The sequence below is a fragment of the Tauraco erythrolophus genome, chromosome 4, assembly GCF_009769465.1.
Source record: "Tauraco erythrolophus isolate bTauEry1 chromosome 4, bTauEry1.pri, whole genome shotgun sequence".
NCBI lineage: Eukaryota > Metazoa > Chordata > Aves > Musophagiformes > Musophagidae > Tauraco > Tauraco erythrolophus.
In genome coordinates this window covers 75,552,592-75,570,449 of record NC_141468.1, presented here as the reverse complement: position 1 = coordinate 75,570,449, position 17,858 = coordinate 75,552,592, and the positions used below count along the sequence as shown (strand labels likewise).

The 17,858-nt window shown below is 41.8% G+C and overlaps 1 protein-coding gene across 1 annotated transcript; it reads left to right on the top strand.

Annotated features, from left to right (window-relative positions):
* Positions 1-270: 270 nt before the first annotated feature.
* Positions 271-17,040, top strand: RIBC2 (RIB43A domain with coiled-coils 2). Its single transcript, XM_086610673.1, has 7 exons — positions 271-387; positions 3,706-3,787; positions 5,699-6,043; positions 6,689-6,807; positions 14,053-14,280; positions 15,813-15,979; positions 16,959-17,040. The coding sequence occupies exons 1-7, from the start codon at positions 271-273 to the stop codon at positions 17,038-17,040; spliced, it is 1,140 nt and encodes a 379-aa protein (XP_086466799.1).
* The last annotated feature ends 818 nt before the right edge of the window (positions 17,041-17,858 follow it).

The following is a 17,858-nucleotide window of genomic DNA, read 5'->3' as shown; positions in this document are numbered from 1 at the left end:
TTGTCCTCCGAGGGAGATGAACCCCCCCTCCGCGTGCGCTCGACCCACCGCCGCCCACGGCCTCTCCCCTCAGGAGGCGACGGGCGGCGCCGCCAACAGCGCGCCCCCAGCACGCGCCGGCCTCGCGCTCGCAGCCACGCGGCCACCACCACGTCGGGCGGCGGCGGCGCACGCGCGCGGAGGGGGCGGGGCTCCCGTTCCCATCGCGACCCCGTGTGTTGTCCCGGTCCCGGCGGCTCGTCTTTCGCGGCCGTCTGCCCTTTCGGCGGCATGAGCAGGCTGGGGCCGCAGCGAGACCTGTGGGAGGCTGCCGCCCTGGAGCGGCGGCGGCAGCGGGAGCTGCAGCGGCAGAGCCGCATCTTCAACGCGCGACTCCGGACCATAGGGGTGAGGGCGCGGCCGCGCCCGGGCCGCGGCGCAGAGGGGAGGGACGGCGCCGTCCCGTTGCTCCCATGTGTTCTGAGGAGACCGGTCTAAAGCGGGGGCGACCCTCGGGGCGGGCGAGAGGAGAGGGGAGCCGGAGCGGCTGGGGCGGGCGGGCGGGAAGCAGCCGCTCCGACGGCCGCGGGCAGCGCGCGCCCCCTCAGCGCCTCACAAGTGTCGGGGGGGGGGGGGGGGGGGGGAGGCGGGGAGGGGGGAAACGGGGAGAAAACGTCCTGTTGCGTCTTCTGGAGGGCTGAGACGCTTTCTAAAAGTTGCTGGCGAAAGTGAGTCGATACTCTGAGCATCGCCAAGAGTTATCTTCGGCAGCTGTCGCGATAGGGGGGTAGGAGGTGTGAGAGAGGCAGAGAGGGACTTGTGTTTCACTGCTGTAGGGTTCAAGGGCAAGATTTCCTTTCTCCTTGACAGAAAGAAGAATCAAGCCCTGTGTTTCAATGTCTGTGTAGGAGTTAAGTGAATGTAGTATGATTTACTTAGGGGTAAGCCAGAAACTTGTGAAGTCGGCTCACACAATGTGGCGTAAACAAATACGTGGTTTTTACCTCTGCTGTGCTGATACTTCCGTCACCTGTTTGATTCTCACTAGAAGTTAGGATCGATGCTGTGAGAGATTTATTGCTGAAAGAGATCCTGCAGGTAGTCCCTACTTTGCATCAGGCAAAATAAGACAGATCCATCAGGCTGTGTTTGTATATATGGAATTAATTGATGTGTCTGATTTTTCTTGGAGTGGGTGTCAGAATGCGAGCACCCTTCAGCCTGTGAAGATCTGTGGGGATGATAGCTTCAGTCTGGTGGGTTTTCTCTAGAGTCATCTATGCAGTTTGAACCCTGAATGTCAGGAAATTATGTTGTACTTTATACCTATTTTTAATAGTTCATTTAATCTTCCTGTAATGTGTCCAAAGGCCGATGTTAAGATTGTGTGTGCATGGAGGGAAGAATGCTGTGAGGTGAAGAAAGTTTAAAGTTTACTTGTGAAGTGTTTTGTGTGCTCTATGCTGGTGCATGTATGATGTGTAAGTGCTTTAGCATTAACTAGCACAGAACCAAGTTTAAAAACGGCGAAAATAAGTCCAAATGTTGACTTCATCGGTCTGGTAGAGTCGCAACAGATGTCAATTTGGTCCATCTTGTCTCAGGTACGGAAATGTGTCTTAAGTTAGTGTAAGGGTATCTTCACCTTATCTCTGAGAGTGCCTTGGATTTATTCTTGTCCCTCTTACGTTGTAGTTGCACAGCAAGGTAGCAGTTCCCACGTAACGAACAGGACAGGTTGTCCACCTGATACAGCATCCTGACACATACAGTAGCCAACAAGATACTTAAATGGAAAGAGCTAATAACCTTTTTTTTTTTTAACAGATGTAGGCTAATAACCCTTTTTTAACAAATGTGGGATGAGTGTAGTAAGATAGTTCAACTTTCTTCATCAGGAAACATAATTTCTCTGTAAGATGGCTTTTCTAGAGCCTTAAAAATGAAATGTGAACCATAAATTCTCAGCTAATGAAATAGCTGAGAAGGAAACAGCATATCTTGGTATACTTTACTGAGCAATACTGAAGTACACCATCTGAAGATCTTTCCTAATGGCTTTCACAGAAATAACTTATCAGACAGGTTTTGATAGATCTGTTTACATGAGACAAAATGAAGGAGAGCCCATTGGAGGAATTTTGTAAATATTTTTATTAACATCATTCAATGTACCTTATTAATTGGCTGAACAATGACTGCTGACAGAGGAGGCTATTCTTGCGCTTTGAAGTTAGGCCAAGTCCAAAGCATGAAGAGTCAACAAATCTATACAGTGATATATTATATTGGTATTTCTCATGTGGGTTTAGATTCTTTGCTTTTTCTCTCACCAGTTTGGCCAATGAAAAATTACTTTCCAGTTATATATGTTCTCTTATGCATAAATACAAGTAGATTAGAAATTAGCTGCTTCAAACCATTCATAGTAAGGATTTTGTTACTTTAATGCTTAAAAGTTAAACCTGTAGCTTTATGTGACTAGGAAGGGTTGTTCTTCTCAAGTGGAACTGTTCTAATGGGAGAGAGCTGATGGTGTTAACTGAATTAGCGCCCACAAGTCAGTACGTTGACCTACCTGTGTTATTGCCAGAAACTAATAGTGAAGTTGCATCAAATTTCTCGACGGTGTTTCCTATCGTTACGCTGAAAGCTTGGTTTCCCAAATGAGACCTCTAAATGAGTTGATATGTAATGCCCATGACATTGTTGGGTTTGGACAGTGATACCCTGTAGAATTATTTATGGTTTCACCCTTGCTTGCAGATTTACCTCTTTGTCTGATTGGTATAGTCAGTAGTCCTTTACAGCATTAACAACATGTATTTTTAGCTATGATCTGTTTAGGTCTTTGTGTCTTGATCTGAATAGTTTTTAGGCAAAGACTATCAAAATAGTTTACGAGATTCTTGAATTGTAATGGGTTTTTGATAAATCTTTTAAAGACATTAAGTGACTTAACCAGTAAAAAAAGAAAAGAAGAAAAAAATGAAGTCCAGGTTTCTGCTTATTAATTTGCCACCTTCTGTCAACAAATATGGGACCCAATTCTTTTGCCTAAAATGTAGGTGGCTGTCTACCATTTGATGATAATGCCTTAGGGTGTTATGACTTACTCAGCTACCATTCTCCAGGGATCTGTTAGCTCATTGTAGATGTCTGCGTGTATCTGACATGGCACCCAGGATTTCATTTTGGCAACTACATGAATCCTACTCTCTATCAGATATGACTGGAAAATGTCATTCTGTTCCCCGTTATTTCTTCAGTGTACTTTTAGTGAACCATCTATATTTTTCTCAAATCTGAACTATTACAACTTCTGTCATCTTGACAGTCAAAATTCTTACTCACTTTATAAATGAAAGCAGAAAACCAAGAAAGACTAAGAAAATGCCAGCTATAATGGGGAAAACATATTCTGTTTAATGCAGCTTAAAATATTTATATTTATAGCTCTATATATCATGTAAATGTGGTCTTTTGTTCTGATTTGGTGGAAGAATATACTTATCATTATTAAAATGAAGCAAACAAACAAGAATTCTGCTGTTTCTGGGTTTTCTTTTCATGTTACCTACATTAAATAGTGATGTGTATATACTCTGTTGGTAGTGGGTTTGTATCTGTCGCGTACAACTGTGAATCAGTGTAGCTTGACAATGCCTGGTTTTAATCATTCAAACAGAGTATCTCTTAAAGATCTGCATTTTTTCATTTTAAAAGGTTGATAAAGATGCACTGGATGCCCAGGTCAAGGAAAGGAAAATTCAAGAAGCAGCTGAAAAAGCACGAAATGAAGAATTTGGTATGTTTGTAGATGCTCTGATATTTCTATGATGAGTTAAATATGATTTACCATCTGTTCCCTGCTTTCTTTTTCCCTTCAAGTATTTCAAACTGCCATATTTCTTTCCAGATGGAGCCTGTCTCCTTCAATCTTGCTATATATATCTATTTATATAAATCTATCAATTAAGATATAGATAAGCTCAATTATAGGCTTTTCTCTAAATTGAGACATGCAAACTGAATACTCTTAATGTGTAGTCCTATTTCTATTCATACGTTTGCATTGAACAGTATGTGTTTTCCTCAGTATCTCAAGACAGGCTGAGAAAGTTGGGGCTGTTCAGCCTGGAGAAGAGAAGGCTCCACAGAGCCACGGTCTTCCACTACTGAAAGGGGGCCTACAGGAAAGCTGGAGAGGGACTTTTTACAAGGGTGTGTAGTGACAGGACAAGGGGCAATGGCTTTAAACTGAAAGAGGGGAGATGTAGATTAGATCCAAAGAAGAAATTTTTTACCATGAGGGTGGTGAAACACTGGAACAAGTTGCCCAGAGAAGTTGTGGCTACCCCATCCCTGGAAGTGTTCAAGGCCAGGTTGGATGAGGCTTTGAGCAACCTGGTGTAGTGGAAGGTGTCGTTGCCCACGGCAGGGGGGTTGGAACTAGATGATCTTTAAGGTTCCTTCCAACCGAAACCATTCTATGAATCTGTGATTCTATTTATATTGACATGATTAAACTGGTGTACTTTTTCCTAATAGGCCAGAATTTTCAGTGTTTTCTTTTAATAAGTGTTGACAAGTAGCATTGTTTAGAGGGCCGAAGATGTGGAAATATTTTGAAAAAAAATTACTTATTACTGTTCTTTTCAGAATAGCAGTGGCAAATTTGTTTGATTACTTTCTTATAAAATAAGCCCATGTTCTGCCTGGCCATTCTTCAATGGAATATATAGATTTTATAGAATCCTCTATAGATTTTTATTGCTAGGAGCATGAGTCATGTACAATAGGGTTGTAAGGAGGAGCCGCTGCTGAGTCAGAACACATAGCTGCACAAATATTTCAGCTGTGTCCCCTGACCTCAAAACCCTTTGTGGCTCTCTGTGTTTGGAATGCAGTATCATGTGAAAGAGTCCCATGGACTGAGCTCTCGGTGGGTTTCAGGAAGAGCTTGAACAGAGCTGCCAACTTCCATGCTGCGCTTCTACAGCTGCTTGTGATTTTCCTGGCAGAATACCTGTCAGACTCTGACTCCTAGGAAACTGCCAGAAGAACATGTAGTCTAGCAGCAGAGGACTTTGTCTTTTCTTGTGAATTATATTTAAATGGCTAGAATGGCTTCTTTTGGGTGGGTTGGTGTTTTTGTTTGTTTGTTTGCTTTTTTGGTTTTCTTTAAATTGATTAAAAGATTTTGATTAAATGGGCAAGAGCTATTAAGCTCTTCAAAAACTGTTAGTGCCTGCCAATTCTTTTATTGCTACGGTTAGAAAAATCATTGGAACTATGAAACAACTATCTATATGCCTTTAATTGGGAGCCTGGTTTTTATTTGTTTCTTAATAAGCAACTTAAGGTCTTTCAGTTGTACCTGTAAACTAAAAGTGTGAAGAATGAGTATACAGTACATTTCTTGTGTTACTACGAGTTTTAATCAAATGAAACCTCATAGTTCTATTGTCTTTGTTTCACATGCATATATTTCATTGTAACATTAATAAGAGAATTGATTCCTAAAAACGGGGAAGTATTTTATTTATATACTAACATTAGAGTGTTTGCTGGGCTGATACTCATAGATCAAATACTCTTTCCTAAAGTACAGAAGTTTGAAGACTTATATTCTATTTATTTCTCTTCAAAATTTAATTTTCCGTCATACATGTGCACTTCTAAGAATTGTGTTTTCCTTGTGTTCATTATTCTCTAGCTAATGAAATGAAGCGAAATGACAAGATCCTGTGTCTGTTAGAAGAACGGCAGAAAAACGATATCAGAAACATAGAGAAGGCCATCAGTGAATTTCAAAAGAACTTTCAGAAGCCAGAAACAAGACGTGAATTTGACCTCTCTGATCCGCAAGCTCTAAAGAAGGATAGACCTGCTCGACTTTCAGATAATGATCCTCGATGTACTGTATCTGGCATGCAGAAGTTTATGGGTGAAGACTTAAACTACGATCAGAGGGTGAAATTTCAAAAGGAGCAGTTAAGAGAGTGGTTTCTTCAGCAACAGAGAGACTGGAACAATGCGTTAGCTGATAAAAAATTGGCAGGTAACAAGATAGTAAGGTTTTAATCTGCGTTTTCTGAAATTCTGGTCTATCTGAAAAAACTATGGTATAGCCTATTGTGCCAAAGTCTGACAAAGCAGTATTTTGATATGGTCAATATGTAGCTTTTAGAAATACTGCAGCAGGTTTTACTTTACAAGCTCTAATATATTCAATATCTCACTTAAGTAATCTATAATAACATGTAATTATTGTAATATTATGTAGGTTTCATTTCTGTTTTACACCTCAAATGAAGTATCAGAGCATTCTGAAAAAACATGTTTTGCATGCTAGATGGTATATTTACTTCATCAGACCAAATTATCCGATCTTTACTGTTCTAGAGCAGACAAAATAATACTGATTTTTCTTTAGCTTGTCATGAAACATTTTTTTCTGCAGTAATTAACATACTTTTTAATTTTAACTCTTAACTGTTAAGACAAGATGGGTTACATAATAAACTGATTTCATGAGTCACCTGAAATTCCAAAATGGAAACTTTCAGTGGCAGGATTTGGAAATGGTTATGTAATTCAGCTTACTGTGTCTGTAGCTCCTCTGTCTCTCTCTTTTATAGTGTCTTACTCATACAGCACATCATATCTATGAATATTGACTAAATTTCATTTTAATCTAATTTAGATGAACTTTATGACAAGGATAGGCTTGAACTTGACCAAAAGACTATGGAGCAACAACGAAAAGAAGAAGAAACCAGGCGTGCTGTTTGTACAGCTACTAAAGATTTCAACAGAACCCAGGTAAATTCACGTTAGGTTGGTTGGTTTGTTTTTAAAAAAGGGGGAGACATAGAAGAAAGATCAAATAAGCAAAAGTACAATGAATAATGATGTTTCCACAAAGTTTCTTAGCAGCTAACTTCCAAGGTTGTTTCAGTAATTAGAAGATAGAATTTATTCACCTTGTTCTCTGTAAGGATCTAGCTATAATCTATCTAGTTACTCTCTGTCAAAATTTTCCCTCCTCGTTCTCAGCTCACTGACTAGAGGGCAGCCACAACCCCCCAGTCTCTCAAGGACTTTTAGTCTGTAAACTGGGGTACAGCAAACGCCTCCCATGCTTCCTTCTGGTTTTGTGTCAGTCCTTGGATAATGTTAGCTGTATCTGCCTGCTTTTCTTTTTGCTTGTGTGGAAACATTACTACCAGTAGCTTTTTGTTTTTATTGCTTATGTGAATTCCCAGGAACCACTGTTTTTGGCACTTTGGCTGCTTCCTTGGTATTTGTGTATATGTCTCTTGGTTGTTTGCCAGGCATGCTTTGGAACCTATTGAAACATGATAGGAACCTTTCTCTGTCTGTCTTAGTATCATTATCTGTCATGCTCCAGTTCTTTATCTCACTGCACAGATATTTTTTTTTTTTTCCCATTCAGCTTATATCTACAGCTGATAGGACTACATGGCCGCTAATAGTTTTGTTAGACTATATTTGGTGTGACTTAGCTCAAAATGAGCCACATTAAAATTGCCTACATCAAGTATGGTATCTTTTGGTTGAAGTATATGTGCGTGCAAGTCTTTGTGTAAGTGTTGCTTGAGCCTTTCAGGGCACATTTGGCATATAATTTTGATTATAGATAGCTCAAGGTAATGGAAAACGCTTTTACTGCTTGAAGTCGTGGCTACTGATCAGTATGTTGTATGACTAGCCACAAAAGTACCTTAAGTGGCTCATGCACTTAGGGTAGCAGTAGTATCCCAAAGAATTGTTGTCATAACAGTTGATTCCATGTGAAAATTCCTGAATTTGTTACAAGGTTTGGGGATGGAGTGGGAGATTGGTGTGTGCTGTGGCATTTAATGTTTGTGCATACACGTTCTACATGACTGGTGTGCATATTAAATATATTAAAAAAAGTCTTGCTCTTTGTGTTTTCTAACGTAAGAGCATGATAATGGAGGTTGGGGCAACAGGTTCCTCTTAGTTCTTATTGCATCTTGCTGTGTCGTATAGATTGGAGTTACAGCTTGCAGCTCTTTTTCTTTCTTGCTGAGGTAGATAGTTAAGTTGACTTGGCTGCAGTGATCATGAAATGGTGGAATTCAAGATTCTTAGGGAAGCAAGGAGGGTGCACAGCAAGCTCACTGCTCTGGATTTCAGGAGTGCAGACTTGGCCTCTTCAGGGATCTCCTTGGTAGAATACAATGGGATGAAGCCCTGAAGGGAAGAGGGGCACAAGAAAGCTGGTTAATATTCAAGGATCACCTCCTCCAAGCTCAGGAGCAGTGCATCCCAACAAAGAGAAAGTCAGGTAGGAACACCAGGAGGCCTGCAGGGATGAACAAGGAGATCCTGGACCAACTTGGGCACAAAAAGAAGGCCTACAGAAGGTGGAAACAAGCACAGGTAGCCTGGGAAGAATACAGAGCGATTGTCCAAGCAACCAGAGATCAGGTTAGGAAAGCTAAAGCCCTGATAGAGGTAAATCTGGCCAGGGACATCAAGGGCAACAAGAAAAACTGCTGTAGATATGTCAGTGATAAAAAGAGATATAGGGAAAATGTAGGCCCTCTCCGGAAGGAAGCGGGGGACCTGGTTACCTGGGATATGGAGAAGGCTGAGGTTCTCAGTGACTTCTTTGCCTCAGTCTTTACTGGCAAGAGCTCCAGCTGCACAGCCCAAGCCACAGAAGGCAAAGGCAGGGACTGGGAGAATGAAGAACCGCCCACTGTAGGAGAAGATCAGGTTTGAGACCATCTTAAGAACCTGAAGGTGGACAAGTCCATGGGACCTGATGAGGTGCATCCGCGGGTCCTGAGGGAACTGGCAGATGAAGTTGCTAAGCCACTATCCATCATATTTCAGAAGTCGTGGCAATCTGGTGACGTTCCCACTGACTGGAAAAGGGGAAACATAGCCCCCATCTTTAAAAAGGGGAAAAAAGAAACCCCAGGGAACTACAGGCCAGTCAGTCTCACCTCTGTGCCCGGCAAGATCATGGAGCAGATCCTCCTGGTGACTATGTGAAGGCACATAGAAAATAAGGAGGTGATTGGTGACAGCCAACATAGCTTCACTAAGGGCAAATCCTGCCTGACTAATCTGGTGGCCTTCTATGATGAGGTTACAGCATTGATGGATAGGGGAAGAGCAACTGACATCATCTACCTGAACTTATCCAAGACATTTGATTTGGATATAAGGAAGAAATTTTTCACTCAGAGAGTGGTGAGGCAGTAGAACAGGTTGCCCAGAGAAGTTGTAGATGCCCCATCCCTGCAAGTGTTCAAGGCCAGGTTGGATGAGACGTTGGGCAACCTGGTGTAGTGGAGGGTTTCCCTGCCCATGGCAGGGGGGTTAGAACTAGATGATCTTTGAGGTCCCTTCCAACCCTAACTATTCTATGATTCTATGACTTTCTTTTTTTTTTTTTTATTTTAAGGCCATGGTACTGTTTTCAGTTTTTCATGTTTTTTTGCTGAATAGTTGAGAAAACCTCTTTTTTTTCCCCAGAAATTATGTGCTGGCACAGTTGCTGCTTTTCCTTATTAAACATGCAAGCGAGAGGTTTCCGGTGGCCAGGCCTTTCAGTGATGTCTTTAAGAGAAAGCTATGTTACAGAGACATGTTCGATACATCTTTTTCCCAAGAGAGAAAACTGGAGCATTCAGCCTGAGAATAAACTTCACAGAAGAAATCTCTGTATCTGACGCCAAATGTACTGAACAGGAGTCTCCAGCAGTTTCAACATTCTGAGTAGCCAGTTTGAAGACCTTAATGTCTTGAGGGTGCAGTCTCACACTGCGTCTTGCTCTGCACACATCTGCTCTACTTGTCAGTGACTGAAAAATCCAGGAACTCCTTTTTCCTGTTCCCTAAGTTTAGTTCAATTTTTTTCTGCTGTGTTTGTTGTAGTTGAACTAATGATCATGAAGCTTCAGGATTGTCGTCGTTTTTGGACTGAGGGTTGAGACAAGAACCAAGAGGGAGCACCCACCAACCATGGTCCCAGGCAAAACATGACTCAGGCTTTCTTCTTAGAACAAGACAATTTATTAACAGTTACTAAACAGGAGACACAAGGGAACGAAACCGGTTACTTGAGAGGAGAAAAGAGAAAACAAGGCCAGATCTTAAAACAACACCTCCCCACCCTGTTTCCTTTCGTTCCTGGCTCAACCTCCCCCCCGGTGGCGCAGGGGGACAGGGAATGGGGAGTGCAGGTCAGTTCATCCATGTTGTTAACTGCCGCTCCTTTCTTAAAGGAGGAGGAGTCTTTACACCATTTTTCCCTTGCTTCGGTGGATCCCCTACTCATGAAGAAAAAAAGTCCCCAAACTTTTCCAACGTGAGTCCTGCCCGCAGGATTGCAATCCTTCCCCATGGATTGTACCAGTTCGGGCTTTACCAGTCTCGGCCTTTTAGGGAGCTGCTGCCACTCGCGTCGGCGTGGGTCATCCCACGGATTCCAAATGCCTCCACGACCTCGTCGTGCATTCCATGCCCCATTATTAACAGTACCTGGTCGTGCATCCCCTGCTCCACGACCTCTCCTGGGCTCAGGCATCTCCTTCCCGATGTGGGTTTCTCCACGGGCCACGAGTGGGTCTCTGCTCCGCCGAGTACACCCTGGCTGCAGGGGGGCCGCCTGCCATCTCACACCGATTTGCAAGGGAAGCCTCAGCTCCAGTACACCTCCTCCTGCTCCATCCTGGCTGACCCGGTCGTTGTGGTTGTCTTCTCTTAGATCTTAATCCTCTCTAGGGGAGCTCGGCCCGGCGGGCACCCCGGGAGCGGGGCACTTCCCGAGTCCCCCATGCGGCTCCCCTGGCGCCATCTTGAGCACATGGCGCCGGCCCGGGCCCGGGCAGCCGCCCGGCCGGGAGCCGGGAGCGAGGGCAGCGCCCTCCTGCTCTCTCTCCTCGCTCCTGAGCAAAAAAGCTCTTTCCTGCCCCTTTGTCCCAACTTAAATAGGGCAATTCGCAGAGGCGCCAATTTGGCTCAACCTCCCCCGGGGGGGGATGGGACTCAGATCTGGTGGCACAGGGAGCAAATCCCCTCCCCTGCCACCAGAACACCCCCCCCATCAAACTATCACAAGGATGTGTTAGATCATTTCTCAAATCTAAAGGAAAATGAACTCTGGTCTAGAATGAGTCACTGCTAGATCTGACTTGGAGGAGTGAATGCACAGTCTGAGGTGGCAGTACAGGAAGGGAGAACGCAAACGCACCTTTTCTAAGGAAACCCTCAGTTATTGTAATTTGGATAAAGTATAATATGGGAATGCATCTTCAGAGAGGAAGACATTTCCTAGAATTTGGCTTTGGATCGATCATTATCTCCATGGCCACCATCTGTAGTCCTTATGGTTGCCAGTATATTTAAGGGATGAAAAGAAAAAAATATTTTTTAAAAAACAAACAAACAAGCAAACCCAACATAAAAACTAGCAAGGTATGTACTCCAGGAGAAGCACGTATTGGTCAGTCTTCTAGTCAATTAGTAAAGAATCCCAGGAGATGACTGAAGGTAGGGTATCTCAGTTCTTCACAGCCTGCTTCGTTACAGGATTTGATGTTGCTGCCCCTGTGACAGTGGTTCAGCTTCCTCCATTTACCATAATGCCATTGCCAATGACTTTATTTCTGACAAGCTTATCACTAATGGTTCTTTTATTTGTTTGGAATTAATTGGCAGGACAGTGAATTAATGGTATGTTTGGTACTCTTATTTCCCAGTGGTGAAGGATCATAGAATGGTTAGGGGTGGAAGGGACCTCAAAGATCATCTAGTTCCAACCCCCCTGCCATGGGCAGAGAAATCCTCCACTACACCAGGTTTCCCAAAGCCTCATCCAACCTGGCCTTGAACACTTCCAGGGATGGGGCAGCCACAATTTCTCTGGGCAACCTGTTCCAGTGACTCCCCACCCACAGAGTGAAGAATTTCTTCCTTATATCCAGTCTAAATCTCCCCTCTTACATTTTAAATCCATTGCCCCTTGTCCTATCACTACACGCCCTTGTAAAAAGTCCCTCTCCAGCTTTCCTGTAGGCCCCCTTTAGGTACTGGAAGGCTGCTATAAGATCAGCCTGGAGCCTTCTCTTCTCCAGGCTGAACAGCCCCAACTCTCTCAGCCTGTGTTCATACTAGAGTTGCTCCAGCCCTCGGATCATCTTCGTGGCCCTCCTCTGGACCCGCTCCAGCAGCTCCATGTCCTTCTTGTGTTGGGGACTCCAGAGCTGAACACAGTATTCCAGGTGGGGTCTCACGAGAGCAGAGTAGAGGGACAGAATCACCTCCCTCGACCTGCTGGCCACACTTCTTTCGATGCAGCCCAGGACACGGTTGGCTTTCTGGGCTGCCAGCGCACATTGCCGGCTCATGTTGAGGTTCTCATTGACCAGCATCCCCAAGTCCTTTTCCTCTGGGCTGCTCTCAATCCATTAGCATCTATTTGTGCATCTGTGGTTTTTCCATGCTACACCAATGAATTATGTTTTATTGGGAATTTGACTTGATAGGTTAAATCTGATGCATTTTCTGAGTTTAAAGTCTTTCTTTCGCAGTGTCATTAATCATTGCACAGTAGTGCTACCTGCATGGCTATGCATAGAGCTGGGCATTTCCTCCTGTAAGATTCCCAGGCAGCTCAGAAATTTTAGGCTCTCCCTCTTACTAAGGTTAGGATTACAAGGTCTAAGTGCCTTTTTTGGATCTGTTGCTAAATCACAATGGAGTGACATTAATAAAGTGGTGTAAATAAAAATAGCACATATTAGGCTTCAAGGTCAGTAATTATGTGAGATCCAGCCAAAATGACTTTCTGTTGAATGTGATTTACTCTGCAGCATTTTCAGAACTAAAAATAATTGCTCAATTCATAATATTAATAAGCTAAAAGTACGTACCCAGATATTCTGGTTCAGTGTCTCAAAAACATCAGATGACTGAAAATCTTTGGCGTTTTAGTTTTCTTTTTTTCTTGGAAATTGTCATGTTATGTAGTTATTATTGACTTTTCTGGAGGAAAAAAAACTTCAGGGAAACACATTTTGGATTAGTAAAATTGCTTTAAAGTTCTGGTAAAATGTGAAAAAACCTGACTACAGTGAGATGAAAAAGTGGCCTTTAGTTTCCCACAAGGCTACGTATGTGAGAGACATGTCTGGCAACCTGTGCTCTTTGTGCCCTGGCAAGAAGGAGATTACCCATCCTCTGTCCAGGTGGAAGCTTAGCACTGCACGTTGTTCCAGGTGGTTTAGTTTGTGTGTCACAGAAGAATGAGGCAGGATCAGAAATGGATGGGGCATAGCATCGTCATTCAACTTTGAATTGGTTTACTTAGTCGAATTCTTCTTCGGAAAGTAATTAAAGTAAAATCATCATATTTGCTTTCTGAAGTTTCGTAAGGGGAAAATTTATTCTGAATAGAAGACGATGACCTTGTAGTGGACGCTAGGAACAATGATCTCCATAGGAAATGCATATTACCGTTTCTAATGCTACGGATATATTCACATAATACAATTCCAGTTTGCATTCTGTATCAGCAAGGGGAACAGATTCAAGGCTGCATCTTCAGGCTTAACATGGGCATCTCCTGTTTGTTCGTTTTGCTCTCCATGCTCTCCACACAGAGTCAATGAGTAATATATTATCGAGGCTAGTGGTTCAAGACTGTAAATTTTTACTGTCAATTTCTTACATATTGTGTCTGGCCTCTAAATATCAACAGGTATTTGCTTGTGGATAAATGTGAAATTATTTTTTATTTAATTTTGGCTTTTCTTATAAAACAAAATTATTTTTTCCCCAAATTACTTACTGTATGTGATATTACAATATTAAAGAAATATATACTATTAGATTTTTCAATCTTAGCCAGTAGGACCATGATCATAGTATTCATATGTGATGCTGTTAACAACTGCATGCAAGTTGGAAAGAAATCTATCATGATGTGCTAACTTTGTTGCATCCCTTAGTTAATCTTTTCTTTTGGAAAAACTATCAGTTCTCTCCTTTCACTGAATTTAGGCTACTGAACTAGCTGAGAGAAAGAAGTTGGAAAAGTATCAAAAAATGAAAGATGACATGGATGAAATTTCCAGCCTCCTGCAAGGAGACTTACTTTCTGAAAATCCTGAACAAGCAGTCAGTTCCTTTGGTAGACATCGTGTGATTCCAGATCGATGGAAGGGAATGAATCAGGATCAGCTGATGGCAATCCGTTACTCTCAACAGCAACAAGTTCTGGAGAAAATGGTATTTAAGCTTACATGCATATTCTGTATTCCTAGTTGTAATAATATTATAGACAGTGGTTGTAGAAGAAAATATTATTGTTTGCCTGCATGTGCCATTATAGGACTGTGGTTTCCATTGATCTGAATTTTGCCCAAACTATCAATCAAACTGAACACAGCATTGCTCAAGCAGCTGGGAAATGTCATGGAGCAGCAGGAGCAGGCTGGAGCCCTGGGGTTGGCCCTGGGCTCCACAGCAACCTTCCTCCCAGTCCATGGGGCCTGGGGGATCTTGGAGCATAGTCCATGGTGGCCCAACTGAGCAGCAAAGTTCTGCACAGCCTGGACGCCAGGCTTCATGGTGCCATTTAGGACTTGAGACTGCATGACCTGCCTGCACGGGATGAGCAGGAGTTGACTGCTCCACAGAGGAGGAAGAGCCAGGAGCTGAGGCTGGGAGCAGGGCAGGCTGAAGCAGCGCTCTCACGCTCAAGGGTACTCGAGCAAGACAAATAGAGGAGGTACAGTGATCCTGCTCATGCATATTTCATAGTCTTAAGAGTTCATGAATGCAACATAATTTCCGTTCTACCATCCCACACAATTATGAGCCATGCTCTGAGATGGAATTACAGTAGAAAAACTAAGTAGTGCTAATAATTGCTGCTTTAAAGGTAGATGGAAGCAGGCAGTCAAAATGAAGACATCTGCCCTTCCTATGGAGTCACAAGTGTGCAGGCCTAGGTATTGTGAAGTAGGAAGCTACTTACCTCGTTCAGTGCTGAGGCTGGATTCGTAACAGCTAATGAATAGCTGTTCAATTTTATTTTTTAATCCCTACAATACCGTGTGCTACACTGCGTCTTAGTTACTGAAGATAGAATTGTCATTTTCCTGGCTCTCCTGTGACCCTAAAGTGAACCCATTCAAGCAGTTTAAGCTGACAGAAAATGAGCCCCACCAAATTAAGTGAGGTTTTTGCAGGCCTGGTTTCTTGAATCAATTAAATGTGATGTCAGACGAGAAGTGAGGAAGTGATTGTATAACAGGGGCAGAGGAAAAAACAGTTTGAGTCTACTTATCTGGTTTTGGTGGCTCAGTTATTACACTGAGTTACCCATACTATAAGCCATACTGATGACTACAAATTTCTGACCTCAAGAAGGTAAAACCCTTGCTAACAAGAACCTAAAAAAAAAAAAAAATCCATCTTGCTGGTCTGGGTTTTTAGAGAGCTAATAGACAGAAATAGTAATCTACTGATTAACTTACTACTGCCATGCCGCAGATCTTAATTTTCTCACCTTGTGCAGAGGTAGGAGTCTGTCTTGCTCCCTGGAAAAAGGTAGCTTTCTCGTCTGTGGGATCTTAATTCTGGCTAATGCATGGGCTCCTACCTAGTTTAGAAGTGCTTTTTCTCCTCATTTCAAATGCTACCCCTAGTGTTTAGTAGAGGCAAGCAAGTTTGTTTGGATGAATTTATGAATCAGGCTTTATGTAGACTGTTTCATCTTTGAAAAAAGAGAAAAGCATTTTTTTTAACTTTTGTAGAGACTGAAAGAGGAAGAGCGCCGAAGAGATGCTGAATGGGACAGGCAAAGTATACAGGCTGCAAGGGCGCAGTTGATTTTAGAGCGGCATCAACAACGACAGAACCGGGAATGCCGCCAAGCTTTAGATAACGTAAACGCAGAGCTATCTCAGGAGCAGAAATCAAGGTAAGTACCAAAAGAGTTTCCTTCTTTTCAAATAAAACTCTTCACCATTAGCACAATAGCTTGGCTTTCAAAGAGCTTTTTTCTTGTATTGTTTGTTACTTTTTTTAATACACTTCTTACAAGTTTATACTTTAAAAAAAAAAACTATAATTCAGTTTAAGTGTGTTTTTCATTGTTATTTAAACAATCTTCAAAGAGTAGGTTATAATTGTTACTGGCTTGCATGTATGGAGTAGCAGCTGGAGTTCTTAAAATCATTCCACTGACAACAGACGGTTTATATAGATAGCGAAATAGAGAATAAATACAATTAACTACGCAGAAAATTATAATATCAGATGTAAAACAGTACATGTTTCTTTAATTTACCTTAGTTTTCTGAAACAAAAAAAGATGAGTATCTACTGACTTCAGTAGAACTGCCAGTTTCTGATAGCTCAAGGTTAAGCTAATGGCACAAATGGAGCTTTTCTGTGATGTATGACAAAACTAGATGATTCTTTAGCTAACCATTGGGCCTGTCTTGGTGGACAGGTGTTGTATCTGCTCTAATGGGAAAGGACAAATTTAATATGTGAAGGAAAAAAATAATCAGACTGAGTGATTTAATATTCTAGTCTTCCAGTCTTTTTTCTTTTTTTTTTTCCATCATGCATGTATACATATATTTTGCAAAAGAATTTCTAGTACCTCAAGCTTTCCTATAATGAAAGCAAAAATTCAGAATTTTGTTCATTTAGTTTGTCATTGTGAGATTTTTGGAAGGTTATTTTAGGGTGAAAAAATTTGCTATGTTGAAATGTGGCATACCTTTTAGAGAAAAAGATCTAGTTACATTTAATTCAATTTCTAATAATTCTGAATTTTATGAGTGTTTATGAATATGTATGCATGACATCTTCATTAGGTTTCTCAGATTACTTCTGTATTATAATGAGAAAACATTTACTAACTGCATTTTTTTTTTATTTATTTCTAGGAACATTTATCTTAAAGAAGAAGCATATTCAAATTCTCCAACAGACCAGTATTATGCACAGTTTAATACAACCAGCCGATGACATTCTGGATACATGAACCTGAAATATGCAGAAGTATGTAGACATATTAAAATTTTCCATCGAGCAATCCCATGGTTTATTATTTTTATCTGTTCCCTACTCTGATCAGACAGTGCACTCGAACTAAAAGACAGTATGCTAGGCCACATCTGTGCTAAGAAGATGAAAACATTGTAATAATTTTTAAGCTTGATTGCTTTTCTAAAAAGTACTAGTAGATTGAGTAGAAGGTTGTTTCACTATTGTGTCTCAGGCATAACTGTAGTATTTACATTATCCATGCCTTCAGAAATCAGTTTCTGGAAAGGAATCACAATTTAAAATATAATGCTGCTAAATGCAACTTGGTCAGATGGGAATGCTGCCTGATACAGACCACAGGTGATGCAGATTCCATAGGACAGAAGAAAGGTGACCTAGGCAGAAAGTTTTGTTTTGTTTTTTGGGGGAATTTCTTTGTTGTTTGTTGGTGTGGGTTTTTTTTAAAGCAAAAAAAAAAAAAAGCAGGACACAAATGCAAGCAAAGAGGAAGAAATGGACAAGTTAGTTCAGAAGTATTGCTTTTATTTCTGGAATAGTTGGAAAATAAGAGAAGATGTGGATATTTACCAAGGTGATTATAGCAATGATGCATGAAACAGGAATGAATATGTGTTATAGTAAGAGGGAAAAGTATGGGGGAAAGTATTCCTACATACACCATCACTCATTTGAAATAATGGAGAAAATTTAAGAGCAGTGTGCTTCTGAAGGAGAGAGTAGGGAGAATTTACAGATGTGATGGAATGGGCCGGGGGGCGGAAAGCAGGCATACACCA

Excerpts from the sequence above, each read along its gene's own strand:
- RIBC2 (XM_086610673.1), top strand. The coding sequence starts at position 271 with ATGAGCAGGCTGGGGCCGCAGCGAGACCTGTGGGAGGCTGCCGCCCTG. Across the intron at positions 388-3,705 it reads CGCGACTCCGGACCATAGGG|GTTGATAAAGATGCACTGGA; the intron begins GTGAGGGCGCGG and ends TCATTTTAAAAG. Across the intron at positions 14,281-15,812 it reads AACAAGTTCTGGAGAAAATG|AGACTGAAAGAGGAAGAGCG; the intron begins GTATTTAAGCTT and ends TAACTTTTGTAG.